This window comes from Suncus etruscus, chromosome 13, assembly GCF_024139225.1.
Source record: "Suncus etruscus isolate mSunEtr1 chromosome 13, mSunEtr1.pri.cur, whole genome shotgun sequence".
Classification (NCBI taxonomy): domain Eukaryota; kingdom Metazoa; phylum Chordata; class Mammalia; order Eulipotyphla; family Soricidae; genus Suncus; species Suncus etruscus.
In genome coordinates, this window is record NC_064860.1 from 9,083,397 (window position 1) to 9,102,248 (window position 18,852).

General features: G+C 38.5%; 1 protein-coding gene across 1 annotated transcript in view; it reads right to left on the reverse strand.

Annotated features, from left to right (window-relative positions):
- ANKMY2 (ankyrin repeat and MYND domain containing 2) overlaps window positions 1–18,852 on the reverse strand; it is a 48,886-nt gene that overhangs the window by 29,268 nt on the left and 766 nt on the right. Inside the window, exon 2 of the mRNA XM_049785695.1 lies at window positions 2,457–2,521. Within this exon, the coding sequence (XP_049641652.1) occupies window positions 2,457–2,521 (65 nt within the window). The remainder of the gene's footprint in view (window positions 1–2,456; window positions 2,522–18,852) is intronic.

Below are 18,852 nucleotides of genomic sequence, written 5' to 3' on the forward strand. Positions count from 1 at the left end.
CTTTGTCTTAATTTCATGAGTTAAAGTTCAAAATACAAGAAAGATTAAAATTTATAACAATACAAATGTTACAAAATGTTCTAACAGCTTCTGATTTACTCAGTTCCAATGAGTAGGCAACATCTACTATTTCTTTTATTTTATCCCAAAACTGTGTCAAATTAAAATAAATCATATTAGATCAAATTATTTGAGTCACAGTTTTGACTTTGAATGGACCCTATTACATTTCATAAACGTCTTATAAGTTAGCTAATATTTCCTTTTACAAAGAATACCTTAAAATATTTGGGTTTTTTTTTCCTTGTTTTAAGATCATATCAGGCTTACTTCTGGCCCTGAGCTCAGTGATCACTCCCGAATGACCATATGTGATATAATGATTAAACCGGGTCAGGCACATTCAAGACAAGTAATAACACATTGTAATGTCATTCTGTTCCATAAATTATTTAATGTTTACAAATGCTCCATATGAAAATGAGAAGTATCTGTATTAAAACATAGAGTACAGGAGCTGAAGCAATAGCACAATGGGTAGGGCATTTGCCTTGCATGTGACCGACCTAGATTCAATCCCTGGCATCCTAAATGGTCCCCCCAGCCTGCCAGAAGTGATTTCTGAGCACAGAACCAGGAGTAACCAGAACATAGCTGGGTGTGACCAAGAAACAACAATAAAATTAGAGTACATAGTTTAATTACACTGGATTATCCTATTTTTTTTCTATCCCTGACTTATATGTTTTTCTATTTAATATGACAGATTCTGAGAGGTGCTACTTCAGTTTAATAGTTTCTTCACTGAATTCTATCTCTTTATGAACCTTAAAGCCAATAAACAAAGGCATATGGCAACTATACTCTGTGGACTGTTAGTTTCATCTATAAGAAAGTAGTGCTGAACTATCAATTTTTTGGTTTTGAAATATTGGTCAAATAAATTCTGTCACACCATTGATAGAAATTTCTGTAGTTCTAAAAGGAGGACGGACAGAAGGCCCGACAGGATGTCATATTCTTAGCGCGGATGGCTGTTTCAAATACTCCCAAGGAATATTTCACCAGAAGGCCCACTGGGGTGCTTCTCCCCTGTGTGTATTACTGGTTAATTCCTTTAGAAATATTTTTGGGATTCGTGTTACGGTTCTGATATTATGCTTCTTTCACATCTAATTGGCCTATAATTGATTCTCTCTTCTGCCATGTATATTACAGGCGAGAATAGCCTGGATTAAATTCTCTTTACTTGGGCAACTCCAGCACCAAATTACAGACACTTAGAAACAGCATTTTTCTCCTCTGTCTTTAAAATACCTTTGCAGTTTCTACTTCTGGGGATCGAAAGGGTTTGGCCAGGATGTAGATTTGGGCTATTGAGCTTTTCCCAGAAAAAGAATGACATCATTTTAGATATAGCTTGTCTCCTTCACTTCGACCTTTAAACAATAAAAGCTCTCCCCTTAGAAACAGAGAGAATTCCCATTTCTCACTAATCTCTTATTTTACATCTGAGGCTAGTCAGCCAAGAATTGCTCTGAGATGTTAAAATTAACCTTTTCCATTGTAACTCAGGACTCTTACTTAATATAGATCTTATCATCAGGTCTGCATATCCCCCTAGCCAGGTGAATTGTTTTACTGTTAATCTATGCTTTATTCATAAACATTCTTCTCATACCTGTGACTGGCAATTTACCTTATATATATATATATATATATATATATATATATATATATATATATATACCTGTCCCCCACATTAAAATTTAGAACGTTGTTTCTTCCACATAGATTTTGTGGTTCTCTCATTTTCTTAATATTTCACCACCTGTACATCCACTCTCCTCGAGAGAACTCAAAGACTAGTCTGTGGCAAAATTCTTGACATTAAATGTTTTCTAGCTATGTATGGTTAAAGCATTAACAAAATTCCATTCCCTTTGCAAGAGGAAGTGAAACTTTTGTTCTTTAGCATTAGAATTGGCAAAAAGCTACCATATCAAATGCTTAGAACAGAAAAAACATTGTCATCATCTCAGAAAGCAAGATTGGGTAGCAATTAATCTACAAAATTGATTTTAGGTCCAGCCCCTTTCTCTAGAAGTAGACTTGCTAAAACCAGGGCATGTCCATTTAAAATTAACCCATATTCTAAGTCTTCTTTAGTATGTGATAACAATTTATAACCCATTAGCAAATAAAACTCTATTGTTCCTTATACTTTATAATAAAGGTTATGACTTGAACTATTTGCACTTACTTGGTGCCTAATAAAATGAATAAAATTAAGCACATACTTATATATTTATAATCTGTTTCTTATCTGTTAATATCTGATCAGAAATTAGCTTAACTTGGGCAAAAATGATAGAAAACAACTTGTAGTGTTAGGTTTTACACATAATCCATTATCCTATGAAGTAAAAACCTTTGTGAAATTTTAAAATTTTTACCTCATCTAAACAGTTGACACGAACATCCTTGTTGGCTAAGAGTGTCCCAACTTCTTGAACAGTTCCTTTAAAAGAAAAAGAAAACTCGATAAGTTATATATATCATATATACTCGAGTATAAACTGACAGCTGACCAGTGTATAATCTGAACTCCCTAATTTTATCCTAAAAACTGGGGAAACTTAGTGACTCAGATATAAGTTGAGGTGGAAAATGCAGCAGCCACGGGTAAATTTCAAAAATAAACATATGAGCCGGAGAGATAGCACAGTGGTAAGGCGTTTGCCCTGCACGCAGCCAAACCAGAATGGGTGGTGGTTTGAATCCCGGCATCCCATATGGTCTCCCGTGCCTGTGCCTGTGCCTGCCAGGAGCAATTTCTGGGCAGAGAGCCAGGAGTAACCCCTGAGCACTGCCAGATATGACCCAAAAACTAAAAAATAAATAAATAAATAAAAGTACCCAAAACAATGACAATAATTGAGGAATCAGTAGGTTAAAAGTTTTTCAATATTTATTGCTAAAGAAAAACTGTAAGCTAGCAACAATAACTTTAAAACTTTAAATAAAGTACAGAAAACCATAGCTTAACAGGTAATTAAGCTAAATCACAAAGGTTAAAATCCTTCAAAAACTGGATTCTTCATCATCATCATCTGTATGTCCAAACAGAGCTTCAGCTGTATCTGATGTGAGGGTATCAGCATAGACATTGCCATCATCCCTGAGTTCACAGATATCATCATCACTGTTGTCGGTCTCATACAAAGTGCAAAGCATTGTGGGTTAAATAGTCCAGTGGCATACAGTTCAGTTCAGCTGCCTACCTCTCAAGCTCAGCCATGACTTGTGGACTGAGCTGAAGGACCGCCCCCTGTAGCAGAGGGCAGAAAACGACTGGAGACTATGTGCATTTGATTTACATGCACTGAATCAAATACCCTGTATGATCCGAGTATAAGCCAAGTTCGGGTTTTCGGCACAAATTTTGTGCTGAAAGAACCGGCTTATACTTGAGTATATATGGTAATAAAGCTATCTTAGTTTTAGACAGGTTGGGCTATTGAGAAATAAAATACGCATGGCCGGGGCTGGAGAGATAGCACAGGGCGTTTGCCTTGCAAGCAGCCGATCCAGGACCTAAGGTGGTTGGTTCGAATTCCAGAGTCCCATATGGTCCCCGTGCCTGCCAGGAGCTATTTCTGAGCAGATAGCCAGGAGTAACCCCTGAGCAATGCCAAAAATAAATAAATAAATAAATAAAATATGCATGGCCACAGAGAAAGTAAAATAGGTGGGCACTTGCCTTGAATGTGGCTGATCTGGATTCAATTCCCCAGATATCTTATATAGTTCCTCAAGTACTACCAGACGTGATATCTGAGCCAGGAGTAACCAACCCGAGTATCACCATGTATGGCCTCAAACCAACAACAAAAAAAAAAAAAAAAAAAAAAAAACAATCTACTTACACACATACTACTTATTCCACAAAGTTTTTAATCTAGAAGAATACCTTTATGGCTGAAAGGAAGATCTGGAGAGGGAAGAGAGAGATTTTAAAACATGCTATTTGGGGTTAGGAATCTTCCTATACTTGATATGTATCTGGTACATAAAATATTTCACTGAGCAATGTGGTGAGCTCCCCCATCTCCAGAGGTGGCAGCAAGTCAAGGCCCCAATGGGACATACAAGGAAGACTGACCAGTGGTGTGGAGGGCTCCCCAAGAACTCCAGAGGTGATAGTAAAAGTAGTACCTATCTCCAGCCTACTAAGAACCCAGCAAGACCTGCACATCAAGAACCCAAGCAGAACATGTAGAAAACAGCACACTGCAAAGGACACAATGGGGAAGCAATGCAGAATACCATTCTGGAATCTCTGCTGACCAAACAAGTACTGGCCACCTATATAGCCTCTCCAATAAAGACTTTTCCTTTAGTTTTTCATGCATTCTCAAGGTTTCCTCTCTCAAGTCCAATGGCTTATCATGAAGGTAATACACCATGATCAAGTAGGACTCATTCCAAAGATGTAAGGATGGTTTTAATATACCAACTCAATCAATGTAATACACCATATCAATAAAAGGATAAATAAAAACCATATATCATATCAATAGATGTAGAGGAAGCACTTGATAAGGTCCAACACCTGTTCATGATAAAAACTCTCAAGATGGGAAAGAAAGGAACTTTTCTCAATATACATAAGGCCGGGCCCGGAGAGATAGCACAGCAGCGTTTGCCTTGCAAACAGCCAATCCAGGACCAAAGGTGGTTGGTTCGAATCCCGGTGTCCCATATGGTCCCCCGTGCCTGCCAGGAGCTATTTCTGAGCAGACAGCCAGGAGTAACCCCTGAGCACCGCCGGATGTGGCCCAAAAACCAATATATATATATATATATATATATATATATATATATATATATATACACACACACACACACACACACACACACACACACACACAAGGCCATTTACCAGAAGCCCATGGCAAATATTATACTAAATGGAGAAAAACTAAAAGTTTTTACACTAAGATCTGGCACAAGAGAAGTTTGCCCCCTCTCACCACTTCAGTTCAACATAGTAATGGAAGTACTTGCCATAGCAATTAAGAAAGAAAAAGATAACAAGGAAAAGAAAGAATTCAAGCTTTCACCATTTGCAGACAACATGACACTATATTTAAAAAATCCTAAAGACTCTACCAAAAAAATTCTAGAAGCAATAGATTTGTATAGACTTGTATTTGTATAGCAAAGAGGCAGGCTACAAAATTAACACAAAAAGTCAATGGCCTTCTTATATACAAATAATTATTGAGAAGAAATAGACATTAAAAACCATCTATTTACAATAGGACCACAGGACCTCAAATACCTTTAGTCAACTTAACTAACAAAGTGAAGAAGCTATACAAAAAAAAAAAACAAAAAACTTTACGAAGAATAATACAAAACACTGCTTCAAGAAATAAAAGAAGACACAAGAAATATTCATGGACTGTTAGGATTAACATCATTAACATGGCAATAATCCCCAAAGCATTTAATGCAATCCCTCTAAGGATACCCATGACATTCTTCAAAGAAGTGGATCAAACACTACTGAATACTTTTGGAACAATGAACAACAAATGCCCACAAGTAGGTAAGGCATTATTCAGGAAAGAAACAAAATGGGAGGCATCACTTTCTCCAACTTTAAATTGTAAATTGTACTACAAAGCAATAGTTATTAAAACAGTCTGGTATTAGAATAAAGACAGGACTTCAGATCAATTAAATAGATGAGAGTATTTAGACACTGACCCCCAGTTATACAATCAATTAATATTTGATAAAAGGGCAAGAAACACTAAGTGGGTCAGGAATACCTCTTCAACAAGTGGTGTTGGAACATGTTGGTCAGTTACATGCAAAAAGACTGAATTCAAACCTCTCTTTAACACCATGCACAAAGATCAAATCAAAATAAATCAAATACCTTGATATCAGACTTAAAACTATAATGTATATAGAAGAAAACATAGGCAAAACACTCCATGACATTGAAACAAAAGGCATCTTAAATGAGGAAAAACCACTTTTCAAGCAACTGAAAGCAAAGATAAACAAATGGGATTATATTAACCTGAGAATCTTCTGCACCTCAAAGAAACCAGTGACTAGAATACAAAGGCCAGCCACAGAATGGGAGAAACTATTCATCCAATATCCATCTGATATGGGGCTAATATCTAAGTTATACAAGGTACAGACAGAACTAAACAAGAAAAAACATCTAACCTCATCAAAAAATGGAGAGAAGAAATGAACAGACATTTTCTCAAAGAAGAAATACAGATGGCCAAGAGGCACATGAAAAAATACTCAACATCACTAATCATCAGGGCGATGCAAATCAAACCAGCAGTGAGATATCATCTCAGAGAAAAAACTGGCTCATATCACAAAGAACAAGAACAATCAGTGCTGGTGTGCAGATGGGGAGAAAAACACTCATTCTCTTTTAATGCGAATACCAACTAGTCCAATACCAACTAGTGGAAAACAATAAGAATATTCCTAAAACAAACAAACAAACAAACAAACAAAACTGAGCTCCCATTTGATCCAGTATTACTACTCCTGAGGATATACCCTAGGAAGACAAAAACACAATACAAAATGCCCTTTGCATGACTATGTTCATTGCAGCACTATTTGCAATACCCAAAATCTGGAAATAACCTAGGTACCATACAACAGATGAGTGGCTAAAGAAACTGTGGTACATATACACAATGGAATATTATACAGCCGTCAGGAGAGATGAAATCATGACATTTTCCTACATAGAGATGGACATGGAAACTGTTATGCTGAGTGAAATAAGTCAGTGGGAGAGGGATAGACACAAAATAGTCTCACTCATCTGTGGGATATAAAATAAAATGTAATAAAAGACTGGAGCTGGAGAGATAGCACAGAGGTAGGGCGTTTTGCCTTCCACGCAGATGACCCGGGACAGGCCAAGTTTGATTCCCAGCATCCCATATGGTTCCCTGAGCCTGCCAGGAGCAATTTTTGAGCCCAGAGCCAGGAGTAATCTCTGAATGCTGCCACTTGTGGCCCCAAAACCAAAATAATATTATTATTAATAATAATAATAATAAAAGACAGTATGGTAATAAAATCTAGAGACAGTAGAGGTGAATGCCGGGAGGACAATCCTATTATATGGAAGCTTCCCACAAAGACTGGTGAACGCAGTTTAAGCACTAACTGCACTGATAATTACCATGAAAATAATAGTGAGAGAAGAAGAATGCCTGTCCCAGAGACAGACAGGGAAAGGAAGAGAAGAAAAATGGGGGACATTGTTGACAGAAAAGTTGCACTGGTGAAGGGTAGTATACATTCTATGAATGAAACCCAACTACAGACATTTCTGTTAACGAGGGTGCTTAAATTAAAAAAAAATGTTAAAGAAAAAAAATTACACTAGGCTCTAAACCTTCATAATTCTATCATTTCAAGGTCAAAGATATTTGTTGAAAATGCCGTTATAAAAAAACACCTTACTACAGAGAACAAACCACTATGACAATGATAGTTGGAAATGATCACTGGACAAGACTTGGATGCTAAATAGAGATACTGATGTGCATGATATCCCTTAAATAATAACAATGCAAACTACAGTGTCTAAAAGGAAAAAAAGGTAGAGAATATGTGTGTGTGAGAGAGAGAGAGAGGAGAGTGTTTGTATATGTGTGTGGGTATACAAGAGAGAGAAAGAGAGAGGGAGAAGAAAAATGTCTGCCACAAGAGAGGCAGGGGAGAGGGTGGGAACTGGGGAAGGAGACATTGGTGTACGAACATGTGTATTTGATAAGGGTATCGTACACTGTATGAGAGAAACTCAGTTATAAACAATTTTGTAACTGTGTCTCTCTTAATGATTCATTAAAGAATTTATAAAAATAAAACATCAAAGAAAAAAGAATAAATTTATAGAAACAAATACAGCACCATATTGGGGCCGGAGCAGTGGCACAGTGATAGGGTGTTTGCCTTGCACATAGGGACTGCAGTTTGATCCCCTGGTGTCCCATATGGTCCCCCAAGCCAGGAGTGATTTGTTAGCGTATAGCCAGTGTTACCCCTCAAAGTGAGGAGTAACCCCTGAGCATCACTGGGTGTGGACCAAAAACCAAAATAAAAACAAAACAAAAAAAAAAACCTCCCAGCACCATACTGTTTTTTTACTTCCATTGACCTTATTATGTTGGCAACCATTTTTCTGGCAATCATTCAATGACCATAAAACTGAGATTCTTGACACTGAAACAAATCTTAAAAGGGCATGTCCAACCCTCCATCTAAGTCTTAAATTCCAGTCAACAGAATAACTGGACTCTAATCTACAGTAGTATCACAATTAGATCTTTTTGCTTCTAAGAGAACTGCTTAGGTGAGCATAACTTTGACACCTATTATTATATAATAGTACCCTATGGTTAGTATTCAAAAGTCTTTCATGAAAACCTGAAGGTAAGTCTGCAAATTTGAAAATAAGTTGTAATTAGGCTACAACCATCAGGTTTTTCTAGTCTTGGGTAAGGCATACTGACAGAATCAAGTAATTGCAGGAGAGAATACAGCTATTATCATCTTTAGAAAGAGCCAGTCACATATATTCTGCCAAAAGAACAAAATATTCTGGTTTGACTAGGAAAAAAATACAACTGAATGTCTTCAGGGAAAAAGGATGAGATACACTTCTCTCCAGAACATAAAAGAAGACAAGCATTCCCTTACTAGGAATTATTTCTTCTTCATTTTAGCAATGATTCCAAAACATGGTAAGTTCCACAAGCCTAGTAATTTTTGATCTGTTTTTTTGGGGGGAGTGGGGGTGGGGGAGGTAGCTTTTTTAGGCAACAATAGGTGATGCTCAAAGATTACCCAGGCTTGCTACATATGAGGCAAGCACCCTTCCTACCTATGGCGCCAGCTCCAAGTCAAGATTTAAAGGTGAAATGCAGAATCAGTATTAACATGCTTCTCCCTCTCCCTCATCTGTTACTAAGGCAAATCATCAAAGCGGACACAGAAGTCAATCTTAGATTGACAGATAAATAGCTCTCCCAGGAAGGCAGTAAATGATTTCCAAGTGCCCAGTTTATGAGAGCCCATTTTATTAGTAGTGCAATTTTCATCTATGGGCAGCTGATGTTACCAGCTAAGTGGCCATAACATTAGATAAAAAACCTTCACAAATGGAAGCAAGTTGAAAGCTTAGCCAAATACTCTCCTCAAAGATTCTCAGAAACATATTTTAAAAAATAGGATTAGGAAAAAAAAAAAAACCTCAGCACCCTACTTTTACTTCAGGAAGATACTCCAACAGAATTTCATTATCCACTGAGAAGTAGTGGAAATTATTTTCCATTTGGTGAGTAGATGTTTGTAAATTAAGTGAGAATATTATAGGGAATGTGAGTGCAAGTCAAAGTCAGCTACAAATTAGAAGTAAGGGAATTATAATCAAACACATTAGGAAATAGAACCCAAAATTCTACTTATGGCCAACTGTGTTGTTAAATTTACCCAGTCAGAAAATAATAAACAAAAAGTTGAAATCCACATTTCATATATCACAGGTCACTAATTAGTCTTTTGAACTGCATTGATCAGAATGAGAACACTTCCTGACACAGGCTTCTTAAAGAATAAAAACTGGGGTACTGGAAGAAATTGATGAATACTCCAAAAGGTTAAAAAAAAAGTGTGATGGTTTCTAATTTGGTTTTCTTACATTAACACCAGTAAGAGAAAATGATAGAATGTGTACAGAAATGTGAAACATGCAGTCATGCTGAATGATTTTTCATTTCCTATCATCATATTTACTCTTCATCACTGACACTCAAACAAGATTTTGCAATTAAACTTAAACGCTTAATTACTCGTGTTTCTCTGGGAAACATGAGAAATCTGATTTAACAAACTCCTGAGATGAAGAATATAAGGACTGTGTGAAATGAGCCAAGATTTATCTTGAATGGAGATAAAACTGGCAAACCTGGAGCTAATGAAAATTAAAACAAATGGTTGTTTTCCTTGTGAGAATTCTAATAGGTTGTGGAAATCAAAGAAAATGTAGGGGCCTGGGGTAGGGCATTTGCCTTGCATTCAGCCAATCCAGGCTCAAATCCCAGCATCCCGTATGGTCCCCTGAGCCTGCCAGGAGCGATTTCTGAGTGCAGAGCCAGGAGTGGCCCCTGAGCTGGGCCAAGTGTGACCCAAAATTAAAAAAAAAAAAAATGCAGGTGCTGGAGTGATAGCACAGCAGTAGGGCATTTGCCTTGTACTCGGCTGACCTGGGATGAACCCAGGTTTGATCCCCAGCATCCCATATGGTCCCCGGAGCCTGTCAAGAGTGACTTCTGAGTGCAGGACCAGGAATAACCTCTGAGTGCCTTTAGGCATGGCTCAAAAACAACAAAAAGAACAAAAAAAAGGAAGAAAATACAACCTAATTTGCCTCCAAGGTTCCTGGGTGAGATAAACTTACTCAAAAGAAACAGCATTTTTGTAGAGAAGGCATGATGAGAAGAGCTATGTTCTGTTTGTTGCTGTTTTCTACCAGTTGCCATTTTAAAACCACTATAAAAAAATATTTTGGGAGCGAAGAAAGGGAACATATGAGGCAGACAGTGGTGCTCTGGGCTGCTTAGACCTGGCTCTGTGCTCAGAATAAATCTTTGCACTGCTCAGGGACCATATGTGGTAGCAGGGATTGAACTGGACTGGGCCATGTGCAATGCTAGGACCTTAACCTTTGTGCTAACTATCTTTTTTATCTGAGTGGAAAAGAGCTTCATTAGGAGAACTTTCAAAAACTTTATGCTTAAATTAAATGCGCTTAATTAAATTCATTATATAAAGTATTTTCAGTCACTATCTGACTAAAAAACACTATAAAACTCAGTAAATGTTGTAAAAGCTAATCTATGTAGTGTCCATCCCATATGGTTCCAATGAGGAAAAAGCAAGAGTCTTTTTTTTTTGGTGGGGGGGGGGGCACTCCCGGCGGTGCTCAGGGTTTACTCCTGGCTATCTGCTCAGAAATAGCTCCTGGCAGGCACAGGGGTGGGGTGGGGTGGGGGAGGACGGACCATATGGGACGCCGGGTTTCGAACCAACTACCTTAGGTCCTGGGTCAGCTACTTGCAAGGTAAACGCTGCTGTGCTATCTCTCTGGCCCCACAAGGTTCTTAATGTAGGGGATAGAGTAAGTCTTCAAGCTCATACTAGATATGGGTGTTACTATATATTCAGAGCAACAGAACATATATAAATTATTATGATACTTCTAATATCTAAGCATGGGTCCAAGTGCCTCTACTGAAGAATATCAAATATAGTCGAAACAAATAAAAAGAGAACAACAAATTTGTTTTTGCTTGAATTTGTTTTGTTCATTCTTTTTGGGGGGAGGGTTATAAGTATCAATCAGTATTTTTTGAAATTCCCTAAAAAGAACTGTTTTAAAATTTCCATATTCAGGGCCCAGAGAGATAGCACAGCAGCATTTGCCTTGCAAGCAGCCGATCCAGGACCAAAGGTGGTTAATTCGAATCCCAGTGTCCCATATGCTATTTCTGAGCAGACAGCCAGAAGTAACCCCTGAGCATCACCGGGTGTGGCCCAAAAACAACAACAACAAAAATTTCTTTTTTATTTGTTTGGGCTACACTTAGTGTTGCTCAGTGCTTACTACTTGCTCTGCACTTAACCCTCAGTCTTGGCAGGACTCAAGGGACAATACTGGAAATTGAATCCAAGTCTGCACATAGCAAGCGTCCTACTCTCTGTACTACTATCACTCTGGCCCCAATATGAATTATTTTTCTATTTTAATTATTTGGCTTGAAATTTTAATATGTAAGTAAACTCCTCTAAAAATGAGTTTGGTGTAAAATCATCCCACGCATCATATCTCCAAACTCAGGTGAACGAGTCTAATGCAGAGACACTGCTCAAAATAATCCAGACCAAGGTGAGGGTGAAATGTGTAGTTTGATAATCTTCTACCTCATTTTGAGAGCCGGTTGCCTGCCAGAACCGTTTTTATTGAGTACAGAAAACACCCCTAAGTGGGGAATTAATAACAGAATAAGGGCAGATAGGCATGCTATTCTGAGCCTGTCCAGCTCAGGTTTACATATAAGACAATCTTTGTTTTGGGTGATAACAAGTTGTAAACAAACAGATACAAAAAAACCAGGGATGATCTTGGTTTTGGATAAAACCAGGTATAATCTAACAGCTTGGCAGCATGGATCTCATTCAATGGCATAGTTCATGTTCTGCAAGTACAGAATTCTAGTTTATCACCTGGAGTGCATGAAACATAAATACATATGCAAACATAAACACACACACTCCACAGTGCCTAAATTAGAAAAAAAAAAGCAACACATGGAGAGAGATTTGGTCACAGCTATACAGTTATAAATGCATTTTTAGAAACAGATATAATTAGAACATATTCTTTTGAAATAGTGAATTTAATTACGCATGAAGTTCCTGTAAGATCTCCTAATCGAGGGCCCGGAGAGATAGCACAGTGGCGTTTGCCTTGCAAGCAGCCGATCCAGGACCAAAGGTGGTTGGTTCGAATCCCGGTGTCCCATATGGTCCCCCGTGCCTGCCAGGAGCTATTTCTGAGCAGACAGCCAGGAGAAACCCCTGAGCACCGCCGGGTGTGGCCCAAAAACCAAAAATAAAATAAATAAATAAAGATCTCCTAATCGAGCCCTTTTTCAATTCTGACAAGCCTTAAATTAGGATACGAAATTGTGGCATAAAAACTATGGAGTCTATAGTTTAGCATAAATAAAAGAGCTATGTTTCTGAAAATTAAGACAATAATCTCCATAACCTGCCCAGAAATACATACTTTTAAGTCTGTCTTTTCTTTTTTTTTTTTTAATATAATTTTTATTTTGATCATAGTGTCTTACATATTGTTGACAATAACATTTTAGGTACATATTTACATAAAATCAGGGGGGATTCCCATCCCCAAATTGTCCTCCCTACCCCTCCGTTGTTGTCCTACCTCCCATTTCCTCTTCCCTCACCCCCAGGGCGGCTAGAATATGTGGTCCCCTCTGTATCCAACCCACTACTTAGTAGTCTTGCATCTGTTTGGTCTTGATGCCTCCCTTATCTCCCCCTCTAACTGTAGGCAAGACTAGCTAGTTCAAGTTGCGTGGTTTTGCCTGAAAAGGAGAAGATAAATAAACTGGGGTAAGAGTCTAATACTCCCAAAATGGGTGGAATCCTTCTAGAGGCTCTCATCGTCGATTTGGGAGATGAAGGAGAGAAAGAAGGTGAAACACTCCACCAGTACCAAAAAAAGTGTCAATTATCCAGTGAGGACTCCAGCTATATCGATAAGCACCACAAAAAACAGCCGAAAAACAAAGCAAAACAGACAAACAAATAAACAAAAAACAAAACAAAAACAAACAAACAAACCAATAACACGCCATGGTCTTGAAATAAGAAACATGGCATAGCACATAACGAAGGAAAAGAAAAGAATAGAAAAAAATAAGTATAATTGGGGACGACGATTTCAATAATCACACCCAAACAGAGAAATCGACCAAAATAGATAGGTAAATAAAAATAATAATAACAATAATAAATGAAGGTAAAAGATATATATGTGTATATATATATATATATATATATATATATATATATATATATATATATATATACACACACATATATATACCTATATATAAAATACCAAGGTTTTGTGCTTTTTGTATTTTTGTTTTTTCCCCTCCTGCCCTGGCACAGTAAATATTGGGGTCATTCGAAAAGGAATTCACATGGCCTAAGAAATATGAGGTTTCTCCATCCTTGGAGTATACTGTCATGGGATCAGCTCTAGACTTTGCTCAGGATCATTTATTCTCCCGGTGGTGTTTTTTGGTGTGTGGAAGACTTCTGTTCTGTCCAGTGTGATACACTCAGAGCTCTGTGTTTAGAGGTCTCAGTATCTGCACAGATCCTGAGGTAGGACTTATGGTGAGGTCAGTCTTTGTGGTTCTAGAGGTTCTGTTACCTCAGTGTCGTTTTATTCCATCTTCTGTGGTTGGTGACCTTGGTCTTTGCACTGAACCTAGGATGGCACCTAGGTTAGCGTCTTTCTTTGTGCTTCCAGAAGGCCCATTCTGTTGCAGTTGTCTCTGTCAGACCTTTGGGACTGGGGATCATGCTTATTGTGCAAGTCATAGTTCAAACCCTAAACTAGGGCTTTTTTATTGGTCCCAAGATGTATACTGTCTGGTCGTGGTTCTAGTAGCCAGTCATCTGTAGGTCACGATCTTGGCTTTTGGACCTACCAAAGGGTGCCGAGTCTTCTGGATTTGTCTTGTCGTTAGCTGGTAAGGTAGGCTAATCTGCTCTAAGGTCAAGTTGTTCACATTTTCCTCTTTGTCGGGATATCATGTTAGAGCTGGCCCTTGTTGTTGACCCCACAGTATTAAGGCTGTTCCGGATGGAGTTTGTTTCCTGTAGCTGTTGTGAAGAGCTGTGCCGATTCTATGTCTGGGATCCAGGGTTCAAGGCTGGATGAATGGCATCTAATCATCTGAGGTCTAAGTGATTCCATATGACATATTTTCAAGGTAGGAGATACCCCTGTATTGTAAACAACTATGAGTTCCTATCTCTAGTAGATAAGAGCTCTTTTTTTTATATGTAAGGTTTCCCCATTATTTAGTGTGTCTTTGCAGGGGGAGGTGGAGCCACATTGTATTGTCGGTGTGGTTGGGGGTGGACAGAGGGGATAACAGTTAAGTCTGTCTTTTCATTGATCAATATGATACTATGGTTTTTAAACCAAGCACTGGTTTTTGGACCTGAGTTAAAAACCACTTTGGAAAAACCAGTGGATTTACAACCTGTTATGCCTGTGGACTGATGCCTATAAAGCACTGATTACCATCACTGACTAAATCATAAAGACACTACAGCTACCACTATTACTCACAAAGGACCTCAATGCAGTATCTTACTTTAATAGTGCAATTTGGAAAGAAGTGGACTGTTTTTGAAGTGAATGACAAAGCCAATGAATGGTTTTAATATCTATATAATGAGGAAAACAAAAACAGGCTTGCAATATACAAGATGGCCAGATCTCAAACTGGTAAGTTAAAGAAGTCACTTTCATTACATTATCTTATTTATAAAATTATTACATTTATAGAAAATTTAGAAAAGAAATATAATCTACAGAAAGAAACCTATCATAGATTGTATAGGGTCATGACAAACCTTTTGAGATGAACTGTGAGTTCATTGCTTTGATTGGAATGATTGTGAATGCAGAATTGAATAAAATCGAATTTTAAATATATAGCTGAAACATGTACCTAATTTATTTGTATGTTTTGATGTTTGGGCCACACCCACTGGCACTCAAGGATTACTTCTGGCTCTGCACTCAGAAATTACTCCTAGAAGGCTCAGGGGATCTTCTGGAATGTCAGGGATAGGACCCAGGATGGTTGGCCGCATGCAAGGCAAATGCCCTACCTGCTGTGTTATTGCTTTGGCCCCAACTTGTGCCATTGTTTTTTTTTTACTTTAATTATTCCTTAATAAAGTTGGTATATTAAACCTTATTGTTGAAGTCTATTTCATAGCATCTTTTCAACAAAGTAATTAAAAGGAAAAAATATACAAAAGTATCACAACTCAATACTTTGTCTAAAGAATTGAGATCATGGGGTGGGGTTTGGTGGGTGTTGAAGGCCAGATCCTTCGGTTAATGGCGGAAAAAGTCACTGGAGCTCTGGAGGTGGGAGTGGTATTTGAAAATGTTTGTGCAAAACTATCTTATCAGTATTGTTAATCTTGGCACAATAAAAATGGTGAAGGGTTTTTGTTTTTAAGAATGTGGAAAATTTTATTGGAAAATGGAAGGAAAAAGAACTCTGTGAGGGGGGATGGGGGGAAACAGTATGGACTAAATTTGAGAGATTATTTTTAAGAAAAAAAAATACATGAGAATGTGTAATATTTTCCTGTTCACTGAGCAACAGTGATTTCAGATACTAAAAAGATAATAGAACTTTTTTAAATTTATTTTCTTAGAGGAGGTTTATTCTGAAGTAATGGCATCTTGGTGTTTAGTGAATAAGATTGCAGAGTTTAGGGGAAGGGGCCAGTGTAGAGGTCACATAAATCAGATAAATGTACTGCTGCTATCCCAGTTTTTCTCTTCTTAGCCATTATGAAATGGAGGCTGCTCTTCTTAGGACTAAAATGGGCCTAGAGAAAAGTTTCTCCACTTCCTCTGGAACTCCTCACTGTTCTCATAAATATACAATCTGTAGAATAGAGGCAAATATACTCTGAAGAAAGTGTTCTGAACAGTTCCAAAAGCAATGTACAATATGGTCTGAACTCTGAGTCCACTGTAATTTAACTTCTGGCAAGCAGGAGACACTCAAAACTGTGCATTTATTTTAGATAGACAGGCCATGGAGACAGGCCAGACTTTTGCTGAAAACTTATTGTTAGTTTAGAACTGACTATGTGGTGCATCTGGGAGTTGAGAAATGTCTCAAGGGGAAAAAAATTAAGAGGTTCACCCAACTACTTAAAAAATGTACCTAATGAGTATTAGTATAAAACTTTACTACTTTAATTCAAACTGAAATTATACTATAGATTAAATGTACCCAAGACAAAGCTGGATTGATAGTACAGTGGGTAGGGCATTTGCCTTGCACACAGTCAACCTGGGTTCGATTCCCAGAATCCACATGGTTCCACCAAGCCTGCCAGGAGTGACTTCTAAGTAAGGAGCCAGGAGTAACCCGAGTACTGCCCAGTGTGGGCCAAAACCCAAAAGAAAATAAAACCTACACAACACTACAACATCAGTGACAGTTCAAATGAAAAGTAAAAGTTAAAATGAAACCAATTTAATGTTTCGTTGAAACTAAAGTTCCTCTCCTATGAACATGGTGTAAGAGACCATGAAGTGGGGTTACAGTTTGTATTTCTTGCTAATCCCAGAACATTCCTCTGATTATAGAAGATGCAGCATCAACTCTGCCACTTCCTACACTATTCAGTCTCAACTCTGCCGCTGGACAAATTATCTCACTTTCCACTTTCTGTGTTGAAGGGAATATATATACTAGATGCCAACTCAAAGAACATTTTCAATTCTCTTTTCATAGCCAGAGTCTCACTCATTTTATTTTCAAAGTGTTCTAAAGAGGGGTGTTACTTTTCACAGGGAAATGAACTAAATGCTCAGAAATAATGAGATAAGCCAAGGTCACTTTACAGTCAGTGACTGAGGTAGATATCCAAACCAGATGAGCAGGGTTAGCTGCCAGATCAGGCTATTCCCCAAGACTGTAGCTTAAAAAAATGATTAAATCCATGAAGATAAAGTGGGCCACTGCCTGTGTACAAAGAATTATGCCAGGTTCCTAATAAAATTCAATAAGCCTTGGCTAGAGCTTCTTTCTCAGATCTCTCATTACTTTTCCTTGACAGTACACTGATGCCCCACAGATCTTCAATGGATCAGAACGTGTGACATCTTAACTCATTTCATATTTTCTCATACACTTGGCCCAATTAAATCAGCCAAGCACAACAACATGGGTGCAACTTAATGTACGGTGTGGGTCCAGAAATAACACATAAATGAGGATAAATTCATGTTCCCTTTCTTTGGAGGGTAGAGGGAGACACCACACCCAGCTGTACTCAGGGCTTATTCCTGGCTCTCTGCGGTCACTCCTGTAAGGCCAGAACATCACTGCTGTAGTATCTCTGCCCATCATATATCCTTGTAATCTCTGCCCATCATATATCCTTGTAATTAAGAAGACTCTGCTACTGCAATTTATGTGAATTAAGCCACATCCAAGTGTCAGTCACCAAAAGTAAGTGCAGATATCAGTGTGTTGATCTTCCTTGTTTTTGTTTGGGGGCCACATCTGCCAGTACTCAGGGCTTACTTCTGGCAATGAGCTCAGGGGTTACCTCTCCTGCTATTCAGGAGACCGTTTTTTGGTGCCAAAGAGGGGCACACAGTCTTCAAAGAGATCCATGTCCTAAAATGGATTCTGTATTCACTTCTGAGTGAAGATGATAGTGCTGGCTGTTAGGAAAAGATACTATGCATCCTTGGTGGACAATGAGTTGAGTCTTTGTCTCCTCTCACCTGGTACAGGCCCTGTGGCATTCACACATTTATGTTATTGAATCCTAAGGCCATAAGGGGCAGGGAAAATGTACCTAGAGACAGGCAGAAGAGGAGGACGGAGAGAGAAAGACTAAAACTGAAAACTGGGACACCTTCAGGCTGCCATGGTTAGTTTGCCCACCTAGACCTTGAAGTTAAAATCAGCAGTGACCGCCAGCAGTTTCATGCACCACCTATTATCTCGGGGACCAGTTGGTATGAGAGCCAAGAGGTCATCTTGGCGTCACTTGCCAGGTAACAAATACTTCGGGACTTCTCAGGGAACTAATCTGGGATTTCCTCTGGGAGACCAAGGAGGGGGAAGAGGGCAGAACTTGAGGCCAGTCCCCAAGGCCTGCAACTCCCACCCTGCACACAGGGCAGCGGAAGCAGGCCTGGGCTGGGAAAGCAGAAAGGAAAGAGTGGGCGGGACTCAAGCTAACAGTTCAGACCTGCAGGAACTCCTCCAGCCTATATCCCAGAAGATTGTAGGGGTGGGGGTGGAGGGGTGGGGTGAAAGGAAAAGAGGCATAGAAACCCAAACTTACCCCTGCAAGGACAAAACTCAATGCTGCAAATGACAAGGC